Source organism: Neopsephotus bourkii, unplaced genomic scaffold, assembly GCF_033783945.1.
Source record: "Neopsephotus bourkii isolate Nb327-2 ecotype Australia unplaced genomic scaffold, CSIRO-AGI_Nbou_v1 NB_518, whole genome shotgun sequence".
In the NCBI taxonomy this organism is placed as follows: domain Eukaryota; kingdom Metazoa; phylum Chordata; class Aves; order Psittaciformes; family Psittacidae; genus Neopsephotus; species Neopsephotus bourkii.
This window is the reverse complement of record NW_026901019.1, coordinates 1,239,884-1,265,957: the sequence shown is the minus strand read 5'-3', so window position 1 is coordinate 1,265,957 and position 26,074 is coordinate 1,239,884. Positions and strand designations below refer to the sequence as shown.

Below are 26,074 nucleotides of genomic sequence, written 5' to 3'. Positions count from 1 at the left end.
CAGTTATCTGATGAAGTCTGAACTGTACAAAACCTGTTCATTCTCTAATTATCCATTTTAAAATACAGATAGAGAAATGGGTAGTAGCTGTGGGATTCTGAGAATACCCTTGTGAAGGGGTGGGGTCTTTGTTGTGATCTAACATCCCAGCTTAAAAAGCCATTGTAATTCCAATGGTTGTTTTATGTGTGGTTACTTTATCTCAGAGTGAGCGTGGGGAACTAATTACGTAGAAGTAGGAAGAAATTAACAGTTGGGAAGGAGTATAAAGTGGAAATAAAGTAATGCTCAGAGCTGCCTGCAGTTGTTTTCACACTGCATCTGTAAAGGTTCCCTGAACCTAATTCTAGTTACTGCTGATCACTTAATAGCACAAATCACGTTAGGGGCAGGATGAAGTCTCGTATTTAGCCAGACATTAAATGATAAGCATGGGCATTAGAAAGTCCCTCTGGGCTAAGGAGCCAGTTCATATACAGAGAGGTGGGCTGAATAAGCTGAGCAGCCTTTTCTCCTAAGGTCAGCTGTAACTTAACAGAAGCAGAAAGAAAATCACCCAGAACTTCTTTAGAGACAACTTTTGTTTAAGGAACTATTGTATCCAAGTAGAGTAGAAGTAAAAGACCACTTCAGCAACATACCAGTTCAGAAAATCACACTGGAGAACTTGGGATGTAAAACAGGAACAATAGTAGAAAATATGCAGAAAACCAGCAGCATGTGCTCTGGTTGCCCTGCATGGGCAGGCTGGAAACAGGAGGCTGATTGTCCCTTTGGCTCAACTGGCATAGGTATGGGGTAATACTGTTAATACCTTTTGAATTACATAAGTAATTGAAATACAGATTGTGTTTATAACTCATAGCCATTAGGGATTAACATGGTTATTGAGTAAAGTTGCATGGCACAAATGATGGCATCAAAGATAGACAGTTTAATAAGATCCTTGGAAGCTTGTCTTCAGAAAGAATGCATTATGTGAGATAACTTTAATGCATCTCCAGCAGATTAATGAGGCTGGCAACACCATCCTTTCAAGGGAATTATTACACATACTCTTCCAGTTGTCTGCATATGTCCATGTAATTCAGCACTTCACTGTCGCGTTGTGTGTGCTTCAGTCTCTGCACTAAACTGCAGAATGTTCTTTTGCCACTTTTGCTGACTTGCTGCCCAGATAATTCGGCTCTGGTAAGGTTGGGGCTGTCATGGATTTTGGGGCCTTACTTCATAACATCCAAGGTTGCAGCAGCAGTCAGTAAGTAAATACGTCTCTGTGTGTGTCTGCATTGCAGAATCTTCGGCCTCAGGAAAGCCGGACTGTGTTCAGTGGCTCTGTCAGCATCCCATCGATCACCAAATCCCGCACGGAACCAGGACGATCGATGAGTGCGAGCAGCGGGTTAGCAGCACGTAAGCAAATGGGACTGTGTCACTTTGGGTTCTATGCACAAGGTTTTTAGAGAATGGGCTCCTGCCTTTGCTTCTATCTGTACTGTCACCAGCCAGGATTTTCAGAAATGATGGCTGGCTGTGTTCCTGTAGAGGGCAAGCACAGTATTTCGGTCTTGCTTTCAAAGGAGCACATGAATAAGCAGCCAGTGCTTATATGAGAGTCCCATGTTTCTTATTTGTCACATTTTTAAAACATTAGAATTAAAATTACATTCTTATCCATAGGTAATGCTGCTGCTTGAGCCCTTTAAGTCAGGGCAAGTTGTTCACAAGCTCTGTGGTTAATTTGGGTGCTGAACCATATGGAGCTCTCGAGGCCTGTCTTGCTGCTAGTGCAAAGAGAAAGCAATAGGAAACTGGCAGCTGCTATGGAAGAGTTGCACTGCATTGGAAACACCTTTCCTAGCACTGCCATGCTGTTTTTGTGAGCCAGAGTCAGCACAGTGACCTGTGCAGAGACCAGGCAAGTGACAATGTAATGGACACGTGAAAATAGAGGCAAGACTAGTGTCTGACTTTTTTAGGGGATTTCCCCTCCCTGTGCCACAAGCAGTGTTTGCTACACGTTGCCAACTGCTTGCAGAGGACGTGTGTGTCTGTTGTAGTCTGTACCTGCTGGTACAACCCACTAACTCCTAGGAAAAGAGGCCACTGGAACTAGGCTGCCACCATAGCAATGTCTACAACTGCTGTCTTTGTCAGGAACGTAGTGTCTGTGCTAATGCTGACATGCCAAGGGAAGGACCAGAGAGTCCCTAGGAAAAACTGCAGCAATCTTGGGCCATGCTGGAGGGAAGCAGACCTAACCAGAGAAACAGCTAACAAGTATCTGGTACCTCTGGGAGTCCGTAACCCATTTTAATTCCTCTGCATGTTCTAGGATCGTCTGCACAAAACGGCAGTGCTCTGCGGAGGGAATTCTCGGGAGGTAGCTATGGAGCAAAGCGTCAGCCTATGGCATCACCCTCAGATGGCTCTTTATCCTCTGGCGGTCTGGACCAAGGCAGCGATGCACCAACAAGGGACTATGAGCGAGAGGTGAGTGACAAGAAAGAGGAGAAAATTGAGAAAGATGAGGAAGTTAAATTCTGTCATGGCTTTGGCTGTAAGGTTGGGACTAGCTGACAGTGAAGACAGGGATTTCTTGTATTTCAAGCTATCCTGACAAAAGACTTTGGCCAGACTGTGTCAGCTCTGGTCCTGGTACATAACATGCAGAAAATGTTCCTTGCAGGCCTCATCTCGAGATACGTGGGTAGTGAGGCTCCCAAAAATCCTGGCCCCGTAGAGTAACAACTTGAAGTGATGGTATTCCTTCTGTCCTTTATTTGCAAAGACTCTTATGCATCTCAGCAGCCATATCACAGGAGATGCTCTGTACTCAAGACTGCCTGAAGTTAACAAAGTAACTTAAGAATTAATTATAATAGTTTATTTTTGAACAGAAACTGGATTTAATAGCTTACATTCTGTGCAGAACAAGACTATCATTATGATAGGACTGCAGTCCTGCCTAGTGCTAAGCTCAGTCCTTCAACCAAGGATATTTTAGGAGGGTTCAGTCTCAAGTTGGACAGCAAAACTTCCCCAGCCCATTTTCTTACCAAGGAGCGAGAAAATTGCAGGTCCCACAGGCTTTTCATGCTACCAAGCATATCCTTCCAGTTGAAGCTAGAAGGCAACTGTCAATTGAAACTCAAGCTCAGACGTAGTTGCATTCTAGTGTACACTGGAAGATTTAACTGTAGTAACTTGATAGGATGCTTTGAATTAATATCCTGGGAGTGACACTGAAGAGGTAGCTGTGATTGAGCCACAAAGATTTTTCAGTACAATAGCATCTCAGATCATAATCTGTGAAAAAGCAGGAGCTGCCGGAGCTTCCCGAGCAACGTGAAGCTTGCACGTTGTTTTACCAGGAGGCCCTCAGCAACACGCAGATGCAGGTCCCATGTCCCTTTGTTGTGCCTGCTGAAAGCAGAGTGATCTGACCACTTGCTCTTAAGTCTCCCCAGACCAGGAAATCCTGAGCAAAAAAAATCCCTCAGTGTTTCTGGACACAAGCAAAGTACATGTTGAATCCAGTCACCTGTTGCTCAGACACCCTGAGTCATGCTCAAACTTGCTATCCTCATACTTACTGGTGTTCTTCTGTCTTTGGGCCACAGGACTCTGACTCTCCGAGACACTCTACTGCATCAAACAGCTCCAACCTCAGCAGCCCTCCCAGCCCCGTTTCTCCTCACAAGACCAAGAGCCTCTCCCTGGAGAGCTCTGACCACGTGAGTTGGGACTCATGAACTGCTTTAGCATTCAGATTTGACATCACAGCAGCTTGCTGTCCCCATGGCTGTCCCCTTCACTTGTTCCAGTTCTCGCCTTCATCATCCTAACCCTCCCCATTCCCTGTATGAAAGTGATCTGGGAGTGGGGTACAGAGGAAGGTAGAAGCTGGTTGTCTTCAGCACCATTTGGCACTGCCTCACCCTCCCTTCCCCAGATTTGACAGCAGCAGACAAGCAAAGCTAGGGTGTTGGTAAATATCAGATGCTGTAGATTTGTACTCGTATTGGTTTCCTTTTTGTGGTTACAGCTGCTTCATTTTTAAAGATATATTTATCCCACCCCCCTTTCCATCTCCCAAAAAGTAGCTTAAGTAGACCAGACCAGTATCAACAAGAGAAACTTCAGAGGGATTTTGTTTTCATACAATAGCTCATTGTACTGTACAAAAGTAGCACAGAGACCCCTTCCCCTGCATGGGGAATGATCAGTATGTCAGAGGCACATAAAAGCTTTCAGCCACCACGTTTGAATGTCAATCTGATTGTCGCCAGCAAATCCTTATTGATTAAAATGATGCATATTTTACTACAGTACAGAGTTTAAATAAATAGGCAGATGTTAGATTAAAATACGTATGTATATATTCAAAGAAAAAAAAGCATTGTGTATGCAGCAGAAGATGGATGCTTATTTAAGAGAGCCTTTAATTTAAGATTTGTGTTGTCCCTGTTTTCATGCTTGGTAATATACAGACTTGGAGGCCTGGCCTAAAACCTTTTGCAGGACAGACACCCCTTTTGCGTAGCACTCACTGCACTGCAGGAGAGGTCCCTGTGGTGCTTTCAGCATATTTCTTTCCTTCTGGCAGTAGCATAACTGAAGCTGTAATTCCTACTTTCATGTTAATCCCCCTTCTTTGCAAAAATGACAGTTGGGAAGCAACCCCCTGTCCCAACCACCAGGGTCAGCCAGTGGCTGCCCTAAGTTTCAAGTGTGCTAGCTGTGCAGCTTGAGGAACCTTACAGCATGCTACAGTAGAGGTCCTTAAGGCAGCAAGGGAGTTCAGTGCAGCAGGATTCAACAGGAAAACTGTTTCCCTGGGTCAGGCTTTGGCTAGGTTTAACTTAGAATGGAGCAGTCTTCCACATCTCCTTGACCATCCCTAACCAGAAAACTGTTACTGGCATTACCAAATACTAGTTGCTAACACACATCAGCCAAATGAGTGCCCTTAGCCCAAAGCTAGCCCTGGCTAGCTAAGCTGTCACTGTAGCAACCAAGAACCTTGAAGACTGACCTCAGACTGTTCACACTGTGGTAGTCAAAGATGCCTAGTCACCCACAACTGCCATGCTGGCAAGGTTGGTTTTCTTCTCCCTCCCTCCCCGTGCTGTGGGTTTGTGCAATTGGCAGTCGTTTCTATGTGCTGACCTGCTGTTTGGTTCCAATAGCAGGTCAGGTTGGAGGGCAGAAAGTATTGAGGTGGAAGACAGAGCCCACTGAAGTTGGTCATGCAGTCAACAGCATAAAGTGAGAGACTGATGTACAAATGGATGCTAAGAGGAAGACGTCTCTTTACTTAGCAAGGCAGATGCGTTTTTCATTTGGGAGCGTGCTCAGATAAGCCTCTCCATAGTACTGTTGCTGGCTTTATACTATGACCATACTCAAAACATGTAAGGGCTTTTTGTAATTAGAATACTGTTTTTGTGGGTTTTGGAAACTTGTTACGGCTCTTGTTAAACCATTCCATTTTCTTGCAGTCAGCAGTATGTAGTGTTTCTCCCACACAGAGATTGTTTGGAGTTCTCCAGTTTCTGTCTTCTCTTACAGAAGTTCTAGGTAATTTCAGACCATGTACAGACATTTCCAGGTATGATCTAAATGTGAAACAGGGAATGAGACACAGAATCCTCTAATCCATTTAATCATGCTGGGTCTTCTAGGTAAGATTTCTCTTTCACTCTGAATCAAGAGCCTTGTCCAGGTTTTAAGCTCATTAAACGTTATTTGGGGACAGGAATTCAAGAAATTTGTTTAAAACCCATTATGTCAAAAGCCTGTCTCTCTCCTGTTTGGGTTTTTCAGAGTAGAGAAGCTGGTTGTGTTGCTTGTTTCCACTTCAAGGCTTCTAGTTTTGCAAGCCTGACATTTAACATTAAAAGCTTTACCAAAGAGCTAAAGCTCTTGAAATTAATTCCACCCAGAGAAGTGTTCAGTCTTTCTTAGGGACAGAGATGCAGGGTGGTACTGTCATTATTAAAATTGCACATCAGCTTCTCTTCAAAGGCTGCATATTGCTTCAAGTATAGCCACTGCTTTTTCCCCACAGTTCCCTCCTCTTGGTGAAGCATGTCCACACACTTTTCAAAGCCTCTGCAGACTAGTTTTGTATTTGCTGTATGTTGTATTTAAACATTAATCTTATTTTGATGTTGAGAGAAGGCATTGAAACAGCAGTCACTGAAGATAGAGCAGCCTGCTTGCCTGTCCCGAGAGAGGGGCACAGGATCTTTTCTATTAACAGTTGAGCTAATGCTCTACCTGAAAATGGAACCTGAAAAGCCACAACACAGCAAATAATTGAGTAAACCCCTGTGTTTACTCTTGTTATGGTGCCTGCAATTTACTGATATCAAAACCTAGCATTTTCAGGCAGAGCATAGGTCAGCTGTGTTACAAAACTAAGCTCCAGAGCCCTACCCTTTGTACACCACAGTTTCTAAGCCTTGGCAGTCTCCTTTAGGATTACTGTATTTAATCATCAGTTTGGTACCGTGCAGTTTTATACACATTTCTTCAAAAGAGAAACAGCAACTGTTCTCTCAGTTGAAAAGCAAATGACCACATCACTTATTTGAAAAGAGAAGAATTGTCCTGGGACTTAAATAGTTTGATATATTTGGGGACCATTTGATGATACACTCATCTCTTTTTGTTGCTATGAACACTGAAACCATGTGCATACTGTAGCTGAGCTTTCTAAACACTCATTTGGCTAGGAAAAGTAACTTGGTCATTTGAACTGCAAGACTCTTGACTGGTATCTCGAAGACAGTTGTCTCTTAGGGTTTGATGTTTGCTACGTTGCACTGTAGCGTCGCTTCAGCTTCACAGTTAGAGGCCTGCATTTTGTTCAGGGAGCTTTCAAACCTCCCACTGAGTTTTTGACTGTAGCGTATGTTCTCTGTACACAGTATCTATCTATCTAGCTGATTTTTTCCTTTTGGCTGAGACTGAAGGCATTTGGCATTTTTGACACAGTTTAAACATTTGGGTTGTTGGGTTTCTGCATTATTTTCTTTCTCTTGTGATGGCAACAAAGGATCTGAACAGATTCAGGCAGCTACTAAGGATTCCAGGTTATAGAATGAAAAAGGGTTGGTAAAAGATTTCCCCTACACGTGCACGCACACAGGTATGTGGCTTCCTTCCACATTTCATAAACCCAGAAGCAGGGTTAGAGCACTCTCTTCTCTCTTGCCTTTGACCTGTAGAAGACAGCTGGTGGTTTCAAACAAGCATTCCTGAGGCTGTGGTGAAATAGTTGCTTCTTTTTCCTCTCAGTTGCTGTGGCTTGGTATGAATGTGCATTCTGCCCATTTGAACGGGTTTCCAAACTTGAGTCAGGAATGTTACCTCTTCAGTTTGATTCTGATGAAATTACAAGCCAGGTGTGCTATTCTCAGGTATACAGCAGAGGGAAGTTAACGGTCTTGTCATACCAAAAGAGTCTAAAAACATAGTTTATTTGTAGAATCGTAGTTTTAACTGCACATAACTGCTTCACAGCCTTTCAGAACACAACAGCTGGAGTAGTAACACAGCAAGAGATTCTGGCACCATATTGTCTTGCATGGCCAGACCCTGGATGACAGGACAAACAAGCTCTTGGGTGGAAGGTTTGCTTTTCGTTTTATGCACGCTGTTTAAATGAATACATTAAGGATAAAATTTATTGCAGTGCAAGTTCCCCCACCTCCTGAGCCTTAGGCTGAGAATCAAAGTGGCACGTAGTAACTTCTGCTTGGGGGTGTTGTGTTAATAGGAGTCATTTCCAGGGAGGAAATGGGACAACTTTCTGCACTAACCCACTGTATTTGATAAACGCTCCCAGAAACAGCCCTGCTGCAGGCTCCCCGGTCTAAATTCCAGCTCTCTTTGTCTTTCGTTCCAGCCGCAGCTCAGTTACAACCTATTTTCATTCTCCATTTAAGAAAGTCTCATCCACAGGGAAGAAATCCACAACCAAATCAGTGTTGGTATTTCCGAGCAATTATACCTGCCTTTTTATGTATGACAGTTTCATATCATTTATTTTTAAAATATGGGTTTTTTTAGGTTTTTCATTGTAATATTATTGTACAGTTTTGCATGGCATAGATGTAATCACTTTTTTTGTTTTAGAGTATAAAAGCTGACAAGTGTGCGTGTGGGGGAAAGATTCTGCTTTTTGCCTCTTCTCACTCTTTTGTTTAATGCCCTCAATGTTGTAGGGGACATTGTAAGAGATTCTCTGCTACAGAACAATGATGTAGATTCTTTTGCACAGAAATATTTAAGGTGGGAAAGTCAACAATGTAAAAATGACTTACCGCCAATATTTTATGTTGGTAACACACTTAATATTAACCTACTTTGATGTACTGCAATAAAACAGGGAACTGTTAGAAATGCACGTGCTGTCTTTTTTTCCTACCTCTCCATGCTTGGAGGAGGAAATGGAAAGGGGAACAACAGTGTTCTTGAAGATAAAACCAGCGTGTTGGAACACATCTGTACCAAGTACACAGAGGGAAGAAAAGGAATATCTGAGAACAAATTGAAGTCATTATGTTCTGCTAATATATTGAACTTCATCAATTACACTTTTCCTGACCTTTTTCTTAGGTCATTTGTTCTGTGTCAGTACTTGTAGTCATTGTGATGTTCCTCCTTCATTTACTTACACATCAAATGTTTAACTGTCCTAGTGTTAGATGCTGGATTTCTGAGTCACCAAAGTCACTTTCATTCATCTTTTAAGTGCATTTCAAACTACCTGTGGAGTTCTGCATGTGCCCTGACCCTTTCACATCATCCACCCATTCCTTCCAATGCTCTCAGCCTGGGATTTTGTCCATAGCAGAGACTGACTATTGGGACCTCTTCATTCGTTGTTCCTCTTCATTCATTACCCTGTTGCCAAAAGTCCTAGCTTTGATTACATGCTTCACCTCAGACACACGCACCCCTCCTGCAGGAACACAGGACTCTGCTGTGACTAATGTCCCTCTCCTTCAGCCAAAATTACTACTTTTTCAGCATCTCCTTTAAGCCCATGGGCTCATCCAATTTAGGCCACTGCAGGTTTCTCCTAACTGCTGATGCTCTGTGAAATACCATCTGTTTCCTGTGCTCTGACTTTTACAATCAGTGCTGTATTTCTGATTCCCCAGGGTTCCAGTTGCACCATCCCAGCTGTGAAGGTCTTGGGAAATGGGCCTTCTACTGTCAAGGGATTTGGACATTAGAAAAGCAGAAAGTAAGCTGCATGTTAGGCTTCCTGTTCAGCTCCTCAGCATTCATTTTCTGGCTAAAGGTAGGAAAATCACTGCTGCCACACATGGAAGCTTGCTGCAGTAGAGCAGTGTTCATATCCTCAACCTACGTGTGTAGTTCAAGCAAATACAGCAGCTAGAAAGAGCAAGCAGCAGTGATCAAGTGTAAAGACCTGCTCACTGTCAAGTGTCATGGCTGCTTTGACTTGAAGCCAGAGCACAGTGCTTCTGGCTCACCTTTTCTCTGTGGCTGTTACACTGACGTGCAGCTCCTCATGTCACAACTCCACAACTCTCCATGGACGGAATGTAGAAATTATGAATGCTCTTAGAACATACACAGAAGGACAGGACCAACAGCTCCAATTTGCTCTCCTGCTAAACATCTTACCTTCTGCTAGTTGCTACCCTTCAGCAAATGCAAAACAACTCCATTTTTCAGCTTGATGCTATTCTTAAACACGCTTTCCCTCAGTTGGATTAGATTCTCTTACAGGTCTTTTCCAACCTAAACAATTCCGTGACTCTCAAAGGAAGGACAATGTTTGCTGAGAGTTAAACACGCATGCACCAGCATGGTATGCAAGAGATCTGTGGCCACATGAACAAGCACATTCTCATTTCACCTAGTTGTGCTTGCTGGAAAAGTGAACTGTAATGCTCTGAGTTACTTTGCTGCCTTTGCAAGTTCTCTGAAGATTCCAGCTCTGAATCTTCAGTTTCAGAAGTTCTGCTCTGAAGCTCCCCTAATCCAATGCCCTTGGCAGCTTTTTACACTTTGCTTTTTAACCTTTAATAAAGGAATTTAACATCTTAATTTCACTGCTTTCACAGCTGCAGGATCTAGACCCAAAGGAGAAAAACTGAACTGTGTCTGTCAGAACCCAAAACAATAGGAAAGGTGCCCTATCAGTGTGCATAGTTAAACAGTTTAATGCAAAACAATTACTTCACTCAACAAGATTCACTCTTCCCGAAGGGTTAGGAATAACCTGACCACTACTTATAGTTGAAGTAAACAGCACTGGATCTTTCTCAACCAAGTCTTAAATGAAACAGTTTCTATATTTATAATCTTGGAATAAAGGTAATGCAATACCCCATTTCCTTCTTTCTAAAGAGGTCCAGCCTAAGGTTGACCATTTATTCACTTACTTACCTGTTCCTTACCTCTATAAGTGTCAGCAGTCAGGATTTCTTACATCCTGAAGTCTAAGATCATATAACCTGTGTTCAGTGAGTAGGACCAGCTGAGCCTGCTACTAGATGTCTGGCAAGTGCCAGGTAAGGACATCTGCCTTACCAGCACCAGGTAAGCACCAACTGCAACAGCCACGCTTTTTGTACAAGTGGAAGAAAGGCAAAGAAAAGAGACCTGTGTCTGGGAGACTGCTAATAAAATGATTAAAACAAAGGGGAAAAAAGAAAACAGGTCATTACTGGGGGTTCCCATGGCCAGACCAATGTTCAGGACAATGTCCTTCTGGTTCATGGTAAACTTGTCACCATCACTACTAGCCTTAAGATAGGCAGCTTTAGAACATTCTTGGAACCAACAGCAACTGCAATAAGAGGAGACGTGGAAGCTTGTCCTTCTGGCTCAGCTCCTGTTTATCCCACAGAAGAGGACACAGTTCATTACCTCACCAGAAGATGACAAAACAACTGCAGGCAGAAGGCCCACCGCACAAGCTCTTGTTTATTGAAACCAGGAAGTCGTACAGGTACAGGCTTTGTACAAAAACCTACGAAGGTAAATGTCCTAGCTTGGCTCCAGCAGTTTAAAACTGTGCGTCTGGGTTTAAACCTGTGACATTTCAGCAAAAGCTTGAAATGCTCAAGAGAGACATAACATGTTTGTCTGCCTTGACCTAAGTTCTGCATTACAGGAAACAGAGAAACAGACCAGCTTCTTGGTTAGGAGTCCAGCAAGCAATTGGTGTCAGAGCTGTAGTTTATCTAACCCTCAGGAAAGCCAGGACCTACCAGCCAGTGAAGAATCCCACCCTTCGTGCTCAAATCCAGCTCTGTTGAGAGCGTATCTGACTCCCAGCCCCAAGATGGGTTGTGTGAGTGTATGTGTGTGTTTAAAAGACATTAGCAGTCAATTCTCAGATTTAAAATACTTCCTAGGTTTTTACCTTGCAAGCAAGGAGGCAGAGAGCATAAAACTTTATCCTATATACACACCCCCACCTCTGCATCATACCGATGTCAGTAAATCCAGGAGGGTTCTTAGGCTGCCACCACCTCACTTACAGAAACGTGGGGGGGAAGGTGCTGAATGTGTCTGTGGTAGCGTACGCCTTAATAATTCATTCTCTAATTCACGGTATGAAAACTACTTGAGCTCCACCTTAGCACAAAAGAGGGAAAGATATTAAAAAACAACTTCTTTGAGAATTACAAACAGGTTTCAATAGTCAATTCTGCTCCTGTCCTCCTGCCCCTGCTCAGTAGAAAACCCAACCAATACACAGCCACCATCACAATGTTAAAAATGCATCCCAGGCAGTTGGCTGGTGCCTTGACACGGTACAGAAGCACTCAAGAAGATAGTTTCCTTTGGACTGTACTGGCAGTCAGTGTGTAGGGCAGACACAACATGAAAGAACAGCTTTGTCCTTGTGAAACTCACACTTGGCTTCCAGGGCACAGGCTGCTGCATCTCAAGAGGATGGAGAGCTGGGGTGCAATGCATGGGAGGCTAGAATGCTCTCTGCAAGGCTCAGCTGAACTGCGCCCTCACAACAAGAGTCATTAGTTCATTCTTACTATGCCCCAGGCTTCTTGCCCCTGCTGCTCCAGTATTTGCTATATGCCTCTTCAAACATGTTTTTGCAGGGAATTTTGGCCTTCAGTTTGGTGCAGATAAGGAAAGAACCCCCCATCTTCCGATGAAGAGAGTATGTCTCCTCTGGCGGAGGGACAAGCCGATGCTTCAGCATGACTGGGATTAAACCATGGATCTTTTCAGTAGTGCTTTGGTTGCCGAAATCAAAAGGTTCCTCAGATGCAAAAGCCTCTCCCAGGATGAGGACAGCATTTAAGTGGGCATCTTCCATTTCCTACCCAAAGGAAAGAGGCATAAACAACATCACTAGCCATGTTAACCACCAGGAAGGGAAAGGAGGTATTCTAGCGCTAACAGCAGCAGCTCAGGAGAAATACCTATATATCCACAACCCAGGTAGCCTCCAGCCCCTAGCACAACCGATGCATGTTTAATACAATTCTGAGCAACTAAACCTTCCAGAAGGCCACCTGCCCAGTCATGAAATGTCAGCAGTCATGCAGAGGGAGAGAAGGAAGGACTGAGGTTTGGGCTCAGCTGTGTCATCACTACTGCTCCTGCCCCCGAAAGGAAGTCACAGAACAAAAGCCAAAGCCTGTTTGTCCTCCTCCCTCATCCTAAGAGCAGGGCTTTGAGACTGACATTGACTTCTACCACACCAAGGAATCTGGGGAGTCCACAGCCACACAACATACCAGTCAGCAGCCACCACTAAAAGCAGACCCTTTGGCTCCATACCTTGACTTCATAACCAGTGAGGAATTTCATTTCAATAGATTTCTTCAGTACTCTCTCTCTGTCCATGTCAGCAGCTGCCTTGATTACCTGAAGAAGAAGAACACTTTCAGAAGAGCTGAGGATGACTTGAGTCATGTTTTGAGCACAACAACTACATAGGCTACAGGTGCACATGCTGCCCCCTCACTTCCTTGCCTTTACCCTCCAGGGCACATTGGGCAGTTTAAGAGCTGCTGGCCAAACTATACAGCTGCTGGCTCTCCAAAGCTCTTCCCAGTGGGGCCCAGAGAGCATAAGGGACATCAAAAAAGCATCACAAGTCCATCTGTTCCTCCCCCAACCAAGTAATAGAACTGTGAGAAGCATTAGATAATGTGTCCTGGCCCCTGCAGCTCAGCTTATCAAGTGCAGAACATGGTGATCACCAAGGGAGCACATATGACTTCACATAAATTTATCAGGCTGTAAGCAAGCTAGAAAGCACAGGAAGAGAATGATCAGAACAAGCAAGTTCTGCACACCCTCATCTAGAAATCACTGAACTCTGAGTGCTCTGCTGCCCAAGTCTCCCAGTAAGCAACACGTCAGTCCTCCATGTTTGCCATGCAATTTAGACATCCAAACTCAGATAGCCAGAGGCCTGCAGCAGACATGCAGAAGACCATGGCAAGGGATGAAACAGGAACAGAGATCTCTCTCTTGCTTCCAGCCGCACTTCCTTCCATACTCAAATGGATCCAAGTGCAAAGTGATACAGCCAAGAGATAAACATAAGTTTGCAAATATGCCCAAGAGCCCCAGTGCAGCACTCCAGGACACAGAGCAAGCCCTCACCCACCTCGATGTAGACATCTGTGAACTTCTCACCAAACCCTCGTGTTGCTCCGAAGTCCAGCAGGGCCACCTGGAAATGGACAAACCCAGCTACAGTACAGTGCCAGCCACTCGACCAGAGCCTGACCTTAAGACTGCTGATGTCCTCAGGAAGCTCAGCTGGATGGAGAGCCTTTCCACTGCAGCTGAGCTTCCCCCAACTCCTTTATCCCCTGACAGCAGCACAAGCATTTGGACATTGTACATGGCAAAGGGTATGGCCTGTGCTCACACTGTCACTCCTGCTCAGCTGGTCACTCCACTCAGGCTTTCCATATGGGAGCAGAGCAGTACAGAACCTTTTTCCAGCACATTCCAACACAGACCTCAGGGATGAACAAGCAGTTCCATCTGACCTGCAGGGCACAAGCAAGCAGCCAAACCCCCAAGCAGGACCATCTGCTATTGCCACCCTTATTTTCAGCACAGCTGAAGACAAGAGCATCCAGTTAAAAGAGTCCTTTGCTCACATGTGCACTAGTAGAGCACTGCCAGCTGCAACTTCCCACTGACCAGCTTCAAAACAAGATCCTGAGGCTACAGAAGTAGCTGTGATTGGATCTCAGGCCAAAGACAGGCAGCCAGACAGGGCTACAGGAGCCCTGATCTCCTACCCAAACTGAGTGAGGACAAGTGGCAAAGGGACAGGTTTCACTGTCCTACCCGTCCAAGGCTCAAGGACAGGGATCTGAGAATCTCAGTCAAGGCTTGTTAAACTTTGGGAGCAGGGAATAATCAAAACCTAATGAAAAATCAGCTCCTGTGCAGACAGAACAGCAGCTCCTCGGGCTTACCTTGTGCAACTGCGGGTCATAGAAGAAGTTTGACCAGTTTGGATCAGTCTGCATATACCTGAACTCAAAGAGCTCCCGCAGACACAGGACCAGGATGTTGTGACAGATCTTGAAAAGCAAGAAGAGAAAGAAACAAGTCAGTTAGGAGTGACAGGCACAAAGGAAGCAAGAGCAGCAGGCCCTGAAGAGCTCTCTGCTGAATGACATACTACAGCAAAGCTCTTCTGTGAGGAGAGTGAAACTGGAGCCTGTCCAGCAGAATAACTGACAGCCTCTTCTGCCCCTCTGCAGCTTCTGCACCACTGTATCCAAGGGGGAGGAGGAGAGCACCAAATGTAAGCCAGGCCCTGCCGCAGGACACCACCATTTGGGTGAGGAGGCTGTGGGTCAGCCAGGCCAGACCCGTACAGGAAAGAAGGGCTCCTCCTGCAGCAACACACCACCTCACCGCCTTTTAAAGGCGGCCCTGATGATACAGCAAGCCCTAAGAACAGACAGCTCAGGGGGCTCAGGCAGCCAGCTCTGGCAGAGCTTCAAGTTCAATGCGACGCTGAGATCCGTTTCTCTCTGGAGATGTATATCTAGAGAACACCCTCGGCCTCCCTCCCCAGTGACCCGCTAACAGCTGAGAGCTCACACCAAGGCAGAAACAAAATATAAAAACCCCAAATACCAGGACAGTTATTTCTGCTATGGAGCAGCTGCTTGTTCCACCACAGGCCTCCAATCCCTTGCTATATTCAGCACCAACGCCTACCCAGCCCCACATTCCCCCTCCTGTTTACAGAGGTACTTTTCCAGCAGCCCTGCACAGCACAGGTCAGTCCCACAGGAGTGGATGACACCCAACTGCTAGCACCAAGATGATGCTGCATTCCTGCCCAGAGAGCAGCTGTAAAACAAGACCCCACTCCCCTAGCGGACAACCCCTCCCAAACTTAGGGTTATCAGAAGCAGGGTATCTATGAGTTACACAGCTCAGCTACCTCCTCTTCAGCAGCCCTTGCAAGGCACCCCCCTCCAGCCCCTCCCTGCTGAATGCCTAGGCCAGGCTGGAGAGATGTCACAACACCGCCAGACTCACTGCACAGCGTCCTTCCAAGAGGCTCTAGACAGTTCCAACTCAGTTCCCAACTCTGTGCTACTCGGGGTTTGCCCTTCCACAAAGCATCTCCTGGTCTAGCAGTCAGCAGGCAGGCCAAGCACACTGCTCTGAGCAAGGGGAGAAGCGTTATTACCACCCCACAGTACCTCATTTCGGATCTCTTGGCTCAGCCCTACACCTTGATCCAAGGGGAAGCCAGACACCAGCTCTGTGGTCAGGACATGCTTGCTGCACAGCTCATCCACGACTTTGGGGATGTAAAAGAAGGGGTCATCTTTCAGCAGCTCCCTAGGGGAGAGAGAAAGGGGAGGGAAAGGTTAGGAGCCCTGAGAACAGCCAGGCAGCCTCTGGCAGCTCTTCCCCATCCAGCCTTCACAGAAACAATCTGGACCCCATTGCACAGGCAGTACTGGTGGTGTGAACTGCTGTAAGAGCTGAACTGAAAAACCTCCTAAGCTAAAGGATGGGAGAAGCTCATGACAGGCTGACATAAGAGCACACAGAATGCAACCTGGCTTCAGGAGTTACTGCAGTGCATGTGGCAAAAGAGCCAGGCTCACAGTGAAGGAGACAGGACATGCTATCACGTTTCAGCTGACTGAACACATGCCTGCCTGAGACAAGGTGGAAATTCCAGAGGAGAGCTCAAGGCACGCACACACCCCCTTCCCCTGTGCAACATCCCAGGGCACAACATTCACCTTCCTGCTGTCTCTCAAGGTAAGTACCCCCCTGCATTTCACACACACAGAGATGGGAGGGGCTGAAGGTAGTGGTGTGAACATACTGGAATTTCCTTGCACAGGCAGCTTCTCTCAGGTAGTCACACTCTAGGGCCAGCTCTCTGCTCACAACTTCTATCAAGTGCTCAGGGAACAAACCTGAAAGTCAAACAGCAGAGAAGACAGTAAGCTTAGAAAGAAGGACCCCCTCAGGCTAAGCTCTCCAGAGCTGCAGCTGAATACAAGAGGCCCCAGAGAGCTAAAGCACGTTTCCAACTAGATGCAGGTTCTCTGGGTAATCCCAGGCCAAGGCTATGCAGCTGATCCTAAATCAAGGTACATCCACACTGCTCTTGTGCAGGGCCCTGTCCTCCCCCAGCTCCCACCCCACAGCCCAAGCTGCCTGTTCCCTGTATTGGTGTGGCTGTGCACAGACACACACCAAGAGTGGAAGGACCCAAACACCACCCTGGACAAGAGCAGAAAAAGCTCCAGACCCTATCTGCCTACCCCTAGGAACAGGCATATGCCCAGCAGAGGCAGCAGCAGCTCTGCAACAGGAGGGGAGCAGAGCATGGCTCCCCAAACTGGCCCTGCACCCACTTCCTCCTTCCTGCAGGAGATCTGCTCCTGGGTAGGCTTAGCAATTCTGAAGTCCTTTTCACTGTTTCCTCCCTTCAGTCTATGGAGAGACATAAGCAGTGTGCTGCTTGAAGGGGGCTGGCAGAACTCAATACATGCCAGCAGGGACACAGGGCCTGCCGAGGGGCTCTCCTTACCTTCAGGGAGAATATTGCTCATGCTCAGGACAGTCATCAGGTTGTTAACATCACTGGTGATGCTCTGGGCAACTCCAGGGTACTGCAGGACAGAACAGGAGAGGACAGTGGTGAGACTAGATGACCTGGTTGTATAGAATAAGATAAAAATCTAAAAGTAAAAGGAGTCCCTCACCACCATTACCCCTATGCTGCAGTGACCTTTTCTGCCCTTCCCCTCTGCTTGCACTAGGTAAGATATTGCTGGACCCAAATATTCACTTGCATTAAAATGATCCTTATCCATCTAGTAACCATACTTATGCAGCATCCCTGCCCCTCTCTGGGCACAGGCAAGAGAAAAGGCTGGTCTCCTAAAGCCCACCTGGATTTTCATGGCAACTTCTTTTCCATTTTTCAAGCGTGCCAGGTGAACCTGACCAATTGAGGCGGCAGCAAAGGGGCGTTCTTCAAAGGACTCCAGTTTATCCCTCCAGTTGGGACCAAGATCGTTGTTCAGGGTTTTCTACAAGCAAAAAGAAAGCATCAGGGTATGGGAAACAAAGAGCGAGGATTTTGCTGTTGGAAATGCCATCACTCTAAAGGTGACTCACGCAGCTTACAGCAGTTCTGAGTACCTATCCCCCTGCTTTCCAGATTGCCCTCCATTCCTCACCAGTGCACACTATCACAAGGAGCAGTCCAGCCAGCAGTGCGCCCCCAGCACTAAGCAGATGCTGATCGTATCTGTGTGAGGCCCTGTTGCTGTGGCTGAAAGGACAGATCTCTAGCACAAAATATCACTGCCTTTGCAGTACATAAGTCCCCTTTCTGGTACCATATCTTCCAGATAATGAGCAAGCAGTTAGGTATTTCTCCTCTTCCATCATGCCGCTAAGCTGGACAGAAGCGACCCAGGCATGCAAGAGTGACCCTCTACGGCAACACTGACAATTAAACATCACAGCCTGCTTTAACACCTTTTTTGCTACATTGCCAGACTGCTGTATTTAAGTCCTGGCTCTGCTCAGTGTCTTTGACAAGACAGTGCTCACAGTTCCTTTTGCATCACCCTTCCCATCTTAATTTACAGAGGGGAATTAGAGTGAAAGCAAAAACATGTACACTGGGAAAAGCAAACTTGGTTTGCTTCATTCTGGCTCTTTTGATGGTGTGTTAGGTTTAACCAAAAAGGCAAGGACCAAGTTACTGTTAATTTTCTATCAGACTAATGCGTATTTGTTCATAAAATGGGATGTAGGCACTGCTAGACACTGACTTAACACCCATGAGAAAAACAAAAGAGGAGACGGAAGAAAAGGCTACATTCAACAAGACCCTATAATCATATTTGTAGGCAACACCCTGTTCCATCAGCACAGTCTTGGGACATACCCCACCGCCCCATTTTCCCCTCTCTAGAGTTGAGCTTTAGTGTTTTGAAGAGAAACAACAACATGTAACTGAGGAAAGGAATCAAATGTTACCCACAACTGAAAACATGCAACACTAGAGAAAGGATACTCCTAGGGATGCCCATCCACCTCCCTTCCTAGGGTATGTCACAGGTGACATTTATTCTCTCATTGCCCCTCCTTGCCCAGTAAGGACCATTCCTCACCATCATCTGCTTTATTGGCATGAAGTCAGCACTCTGACGTACACGTTCAAAAATCCTCTGGAGGTGGGGGTTGATGAAGGCATCATCTGCCAAGGAAACAGCACACAGCAGTCAGTGCAGGCACCGCATTGTTCAGCACACAAAGAAACATGCACCCAGACAAGCCAGACTGTCCTGCCCCCGAGCACACCCTAAATAGTCCTAGCTCAGAAGCTCTCCATACCCAGAAGCAGCACCTGAGGCATGGCACCTCTAGAAATGAGCCAAACACAAGTCCTGTGCACAAATAGCAAAATAGGAATCTCCTCCCTCCTTCTCACTCTTGCAAAACACCTGCATCTCACCCAAATGTCTCCCAAGGCACCCTCCTGCTGCAGCAGGAGGACATTCCGTGCACCCATCCCCATTACCGTATTCAGGGTATGAACAGGCTACAAAACATGCTGAGAAACTTGGTATGCTTTGGAATCAAGCATCACTTGTCACAGTGCTCCCTGGCTTTGTCCAGCAGTGCTGCTGAGAGCAGTGGGCAGCTCTGCACAGCACACAGGCTTCTATGTGATGGTAGCTGCACATATCCAAGAGGAGAGTGCACCAGCCCCTGTCATCCACCAGCCCATCTTCTTGCTGACAGCAGTATAAGCGTTCAGGTCTAGGAGAGGCCAATGTGCCATGGAACACAAGTCCCAGAAGGAACACCCCCCCAGAAAGGTATCCCAGCACTCCCAGTTTTGTGGTGTGGTTTAATCCAGTTCATTTTAAGGGGGCAGGAACTTCTCTAGAAAGCTGTGCAATGGCAAAGCATCGCTTATGGAAGTGCTGAAGTCTTAGAGAAATCAGGATTCAGCATCTGCTACTGTAAACACCTACCCAAATGCAAAGCAACTGCAAGTGGGAAGGAGAAAACACAGCTGAGCCAAAAGTAAGTTATGTTAAGAGTCAGAAGGCCTTAGCAAGCAAATATTTACACTTGAAAGAAAAAGGAGGGATAGGGGCATCTTACAAGATTAATCCTCTTCTTTAAGCAAAGGCTTCTACAGAAAGGCCAGCAGTTCTGGCAAACTTCTCAAAGGATTATGGAGGAACTGGATTTATCTGCTGCTCCCCAACACTGGCTAAATCCAGGCTATCAGCCCTCAGAACTCAGTATGCACGTGTGCTTGTGACATCCAACCAAAACTCTACCATTCCTCTGCATTTACAGATGCATGTACAACCGTAATTCTCTCGCAGGACAAGAAACAGGCAGCTACCTTAAGAGCGCTGTCCTGGGAAGAGGGGGGCAAAGATATGGCAAGAAAAAGATACAGAAAGCAGAGATGAGACATTATCACTCAACACTAGAAATCCCCACCGAAGCTACAAGCAGCATTTAAGAGTACTAACACATCCCCACTGTGGAATCAACAGTTTTCAAGAGGAGCTTCCATTCTGCCACTGCAAGTCAAAGCTTAACAGCTTTGCAGGACCAGCGAGCGGAACTCCTGTTGTGATGTTACAACCCTACAAAGAAGGCTAAACATTGCATTTCTGTGCATGCTCCCAACACTGAAAGAAACTTCTGCTCTGTCACTGATGGTGTATCAATACTAAGCCTCTGAGCATCGTAAGAACTGCAGGGAGTGTCTAACTTGTTTCCCCACAGCTGCCCCTCAGCCAGGTTACCAGAGGCCTATGCTCACACCAAGCATTGCAGCACTCCACAAGTGCTTGTCACAAGAGTGAAACAAGGCCTGGGCAGCACACTGATGTTGCTAGAGGTTCTGACACCAAAGTGAAGTCAATCAGCAAGTGTTTGACACTCCTGCCAGAGCGCAGTAACATGAGGAGACAGCAGGCAAGTGACAAAATCCAGAGCCGGCCTTTCACAGCTATTCCCTCCTCACTCATGTCCAAGCCTAGGGCAGCTATGACCACGTACACGGGTACACATCAGGTGCAACTCTACAGTGTCCTAAGAATTTAAAATCAATCCCCCTGTGTGCTAGCCAACTGAACTTCAGAGCTGATTGCCAGACATGGCTCGCTCACCCCCACATAGCAGAGGCACTGGCCACAGAAAGCAAGGAGCACAAGAGCTCCTCTTGCATCTGCACTGGGAACCACCAGCCTTTGGCACCTAGCAGTTTCTGGAGGGTGAGAAAACAGGATATGGATGGCAGCCTTTGACAGAGCAGCTGCTGCCTCCCACTGAGCTGTGTTAACATTGCCAGGCACGCACCTAAACCAAGTGATGAGCAAATGAAGGATGATGGAGTATCACAACCAGGGCTCTCTGGAACAGGGAGCTGTCTTGCTTTATTAGCCTGCCCAAGCTATTTAATACAATACTAGATCAGTCTCAGCAGTCAACACCTACAAAAACTCAAGTAGAAGCACAAGCCAAGCAAGCAGAGTACTTCAAACACCCAGACACTGACTCAGTTTCACTGACATCTTGAACGCTGTATCCAGACAAGTGTAACAGCTATTTTTGGCTGATTCTTTCCTTCACTATCAAGTTAGGCAGGAAGGCACAGTGAATAGTTCCAGATAAGGTTTGTATTCAACACCTGCTGCCTCCTAGGAGTAGCCCAACAGTTCATGCAGCCACTAATGTCACTCATGCCTTCACCTGTGATCACCAACTTCAGAGCCCAATGGAGTAAGTACCCATTTGAAGTCTTCAGGATGAAAACAAGTGGTCTATACCCAATACAATTATCAGCTGGACTGGCCCTTCCAGCACAGCTGCAGTGCCAACAGAGCATGTAAGCCACAAACAGGGTGGATAATGGGAGAGGGCTATGGATACAACCTTTGGTGAACAAAGAACAGGATGATGCTCTTGTCATCCTCCTCCTCCTTTCCAGGACACCTGCCTGTAGGGTCTGATACAGCTCTGCTTCTCAACAGCTGCTTTCAACACAGCATTAAAATTAAGTGTTACCTTATTTTTAACCAGTTTCAGTTATATGCCTGACACAATACAGACACTGGGGAAGTGGTGGTCCAGAGTGCACACGTCTGATTATTTCACACTGGGATTAGACTGAACTGAATCAACCATCTCCCCATCACTGCTCTCAAGAAAAAGGCACTTGTTTCCACATCCACTTGGCACTGAGTGATTGCAGACAGCTGACCATGCATCCATCACACGAACTCAGCTGCCCCAGCTGGCAGCATCACCGAGGTGCCGTGCTGCCACTTACCTTGGATGCTTAACATCTGTCCCAGCTTCAGCGCCGCTCCCCGGACCTTGCACAAGGTTCTCACGATCCTTTCTGCATTGGCCTCCGACAGGAACGGGCTCGAATCCATCACCGCCTTCTTCCCTGAGGGCAAGGAGAGAAGGCACATGGCTGAGGAACACCCTTACCAGCAAGCTCACTTGCTCAGATGTAGCGTTAGACCACATTCAATAGGAGGCTTGCCCATCCCCAGAGAAGTCAAACCAGGATGACACTCAGCGCCTTCACTGCAGCCAAGGGGCACCATCTGAAGCTGTACATGTATCTTGTGACAGCTTTGCCACTGCTGGCTTGGCAGCCAACAGCAGCAGGTCACAGCCTCCCTGAATGTCTGTGCTGCTATGGAAACTGTCCTGGATCTTGGGCATACATTGGTACACGATCCAATTGCACCACCGAGCTCAGCCTAAAACACTACAGAAAGGTCTCCCAAGTCCCACATCGTAGGCTGCAGCACAGCAGAGCCTCAGAAGAGCAGCAGGGCTGAGCCACAGCAAGGGGGAGTTGTCAAAAGCCTTGAGAGCACACTGGCATAGACCCAGAATGTGCTGGCACTTCTTAGGGTGGAAACAGGGATTCATGCCCATGCCAAACAGCTTATCTTGTCCAAACAATTCTTGCCCAAAACATGTATGCTGATACACAAGCACATACTGCTGTGCAACTGCATGTCCAGGGCATGCACTGGAAATCTGCTGAGAGCAGACTCAGCTTTCACATCTCCAAATCAGGACACTTGGAGCTGTGCAGAGTAGAGTGCTTAGAGCTGTCTAACAGAGCTCTGGCTCTAAACAATCCCATCTCAACTGTATCCTTCACAATGACAAGGCAAATAATCCCTTGTACAAGTGCCACCACAGGAGCTAAAGAAAGTACCAAGTCAAAGCCTTACTCTTCTTCACACCACCTGCACACAAAAACATCCTCCTTCGAGTCTGCAGCACAATAGAGGAGGGAGTTAATGATTAAAATTGCCTCCAGAAGCCAGTGAACCCTGACAGGTTTAAAAGAGTCTCATCAGAGAAAGAGGCGAACACAGGCACTCCCCATCCTCTTCTTCCTGTCATGCTTCTCACTGAAGTCAAGCCCACAGGGGCACTACTGGATCACCAGGCAGCCTGACAACACATGACAGCTCCTGCTTGTTCGGGTATGTTGCTAACACAGGGCATGAACAAGAAGGTGACCTGAAAGCAGGAGTCAGAAGCAAGGTTCTGTAAATGGCAAGGGAAAACAGACAGAGGCTTCTAAGGCTAAGTGGAAAGGAAGTGGGGATAAAACCCAGAACAAGTTCATGAAGAAATGTGCCCATTTTGAGTAAGACAACGTTTTTTCCAAAGCTGAACCTTTCGATGCTACAAATTATTTCCTCTCCACCTTAAAATGGCAAAGTTGGGTTGGTTTGGGTTTTGTTGTTGCTGTATTGTGGTTTTGGGTTGGTTTTTCTTTTACCTACTTCATCAGGGAAAGAAAAAAAGGCAAATAGAGGTCACATCTAAACAAGCTGTGGCAACAAGGCCTCAGAAATGAAGGCTCCTGCAGCCACAGTGCCTGGGGCCTGGCAGCATGTTCACAGCAGAGGCAGCAGGCAGATGCCCTCAGGGGTGCTTGACCCACATTTCCTTTCCAAATCCAGAATCGGCAGGACCCCTCCACATCTGTGTGCATCTTGGCTGCATCACTGCTCTTCCACCTCCTTTGCTACTCTCAAAAGGAGTACCAGCCACTGGGATTCCTATATATTTAATTTGAGGACCATCTGCCACACACACCTTGGGGCAAGGTAAGAGTCCAGAACACAGCCTAAGGACTTAGGACTGACAACTCAAGGAAAACACATTATTCCTTGTCATAAGAAAAGGACTCTACTTTCAAGCCTAGGCCAGCTGCCAGCCCTTTGGGGCTCTGCCTGGCCTGGTATTTTGCACAGTGCCTAGTACAGCTCATTCATAAGTTAAAGCTGAACTTGAACCCCAAGTCTCTTTACTAGCAACAGCAAGTACTTATCTGGGCACTCTTACTTGTATGCCTGGACATTTATTCTACCCTCCCACTCCCACCTCATGTCAGCCTGGCACTTTAGATTCACACTCTAAAGACCGAGACTGCCAGTAAGGTCACCAGTGACTGAGGTTGTTTTTGATTACCGGCATCAATCTACCTGGACAGTAGACATTTATGGTCCCTCCATGTGATAACAGTAATGGAAAGAAGTATAAGCCATGCTACTAGGATCACCTGTAGCTCTGGGGTTTCTGGCTTGCAGTTTTGTGACTGAAAGGTCAGTGCTTATAGCTCCATTTTAAAGATGTGAAGCCACCTTCATTTGTACTCACTGGACAAGAGAAAGCTCTTTCTCATTACTCCTGGGTGCCAGTGAGAGTGTGAAATTGTTAGGCATGCCTTTGGGCATATACACATCCCACTTGTTTAAGCCTGAAGTGCCAAGAAGTTACTCAGAACACTGCAGCAGTGGAGAGAGAAAACAGCCATCCTCGACCAGCTTGCAGAGAACAGGACCGTGAGTCATTTCCAACAGAGACAGGTCTTAGCCTGAGCTTATGGTGCTGGCAGCCAGAAAACTGACACAAATGCCTCAAGCTGAAGTCATGGAAGGGGTGAAGAGGTATTGTTAAAGAACTGCAGAGGTACCAGTGTTAACAGATTCCCCCCAACAGCTAAGGCTGCTACTGTCATAAGAACAGTAAGATACTGCGATCTTGGACACAAAGCTATGTACTTACCCTCTGCCATGCATTTCTGCAGAAGCAGAGCCCATGGAGTGAGTTCTCATCCACGCAGACTCACCCACCACTGTAAAATGCTGTGGAAAACACACCCAGGGGCACAGCTAGAGCCCTTCCTTGGCCTGAGAAGCTCCAACAGACTGAGGGCTGAAACCGTCTTTTACTCCTGCCTCACCTCAATAACTTGCTGCTCTTACTCATTCCCAGTCCCACCACCCTTCTTTATAGTGTAACCTCTGCTCCAAGCTCTCATCTAGGCTCTTATCTACACAGACTTGACAGAAGAGGGTAAGCAAGAACAAAAGCAAGACAGCCAAAAGTAGAAGCCAGGTCCTTTTCTAACTCCCTTGCCTAGCACTGAAGTCAGCAGTTCATTGCCTTATCGTTTAATCAAGGTTTGTTCAAGAAAATTACTCTTCCCAAAGCATGACTCAAACTGCAGAGCAGGATTCTGGCACCAAGTTATAGCCACACAGGAAAATAAAGGTTTCCCTAGCAAGAAGAAAGGAAATCTATAGGTGCAATTGCATTATTGCAAGGAAAAAGTGCCTGCTGCCCTCTAAATAAAGAGACAATCCTTTCTCCTGCTGTAAGGAAGAGAAACAAAGCTCATGTTATTCCCTTACATTCCCCAGCTCTGCAAGCTCCTGTTTTCACTTTGGGGTGTGCCCAATTAAAAAATCATCTGGCAAGCAAAGAAATGCCAACAGTTGTGCAACTCCTCCTCTGTTAAAAGCAAAACAAGTCATCAGCTTCCAACAGGTATGAAGGGCCTGTCAAACACAAGTGCTGAAGGCAAAAGCCTTCAAGGATTTGCTACAGGATGGGCCTTGTTTGTCTGAATGGATGCTTTTAAATCAAAGCAAAGAAACCCACCCAGCCTCAAACACCTCGGGTCATGGAGAGAAACAACCGCTCTTTGCCAAGGATCCTTTTATTCCTCTGCTGGGCCGTTCCACATTGCTGCGTTGCCCAGGGAGCACAAAAATGCAGTTATTAACAAGTAGTGGCCTGGGTGGCACACAGCTCATGCCTTACCCCTGTGCCCACACCACAGTGAACGTGTTTCATGTGCTAGGTTTTGGTTTGAGGGTTTTTGGTTGGCTTTTTTAGGGTTCTCACACCTCCAAATTTCTTCAGTTGTCAGCCACTCCAGTACTCGCTGCAATGGAGGCTCACACTAGCTCAGTCTTCATTTCCCCCCTGCCCCCAGAGATGAACAGGGGGAAGGCACAAACTGGCTCTGTAGTAGAACACTACTAGCCACAGAATAATATTAACAAGGACCATTAAAAATGACCTAAAATTACCTAAAATTACAGGCTGTCATTCTCTCAAAGCAATGTTCTGAACCAGCAACGATCTGACATCACTTCCAGTTGCAAAAGCTTAACCCTTTCATCAGTTC

At 46.4% G+C, this 26,074-nt stretch overlaps 2 protein-coding genes across 8 annotated transcripts in view; one reads left to right on the top strand and one right to left on the bottom strand.

Annotated features, from left to right (window-relative positions):
- The window catches only part of CDC42BPA (CDC42 binding protein kinase alpha), a 175,361-nt gene extending 170,908 nt beyond the window's left edge, over positions 1–4,453 (top strand). For all 7 annotated transcript variants that reach the window (XM_061350508.1, XM_061350509.1, XM_061350510.1 and 4 more), the window contains 3 exons: positions 1,296–1,413; positions 2,336–2,493; positions 3,624–4,453. In XM_061350508.1, coding sequence (XP_061206492.1) covers positions 1,296–1,413; positions 2,336–2,493; positions 3,624–3,755 — 408 coding nt within the window. In that variant the 3' untranslated portion in view covers positions 3,756–4,453. The remainder of the gene's footprint in view (positions 1–1,295; positions 1,414–2,335; positions 2,494–3,623) is intronic.
- A 6,506-nt stretch (positions 4,454–10,959) lies between these two features.
- Positions 10,960–26,074, bottom strand: part of COQ8A (coenzyme Q8A) — a 29,755-nt gene continuing 14,640 nt past the window's right edge. The window contains exons 5-14 of the mRNA XM_061350503.1: positions 21,881–22,003; positions 18,687–18,772; positions 17,451–17,591; positions 17,087–17,168; positions 16,373–16,466; positions 15,732–15,873; positions 14,481–14,588; positions 13,652–13,717; positions 12,814–12,900; positions 10,960–12,349 (exon numbers count right to left, since the gene is read on the bottom strand). Coding sequence (XP_061206487.1) covers positions 12,056–12,349; positions 12,814–12,900; positions 13,652–13,717; positions 14,481–14,588; positions 15,732–15,873; positions 16,373–16,466; positions 17,087–17,168; positions 17,451–17,591; positions 18,687–18,772; positions 21,881–22,003 — 1,223 coding nt within the window. The 3' untranslated portion in view covers positions 10,960–12,055. The remainder of the gene's footprint in view (positions 12,350–12,813; positions 12,901–13,651; positions 13,718–14,480; positions 14,589–15,731; positions 15,874–16,372; positions 16,467–17,086; positions 17,169–17,450; positions 17,592–18,686; positions 18,773–21,880; positions 22,004–26,074) is intronic.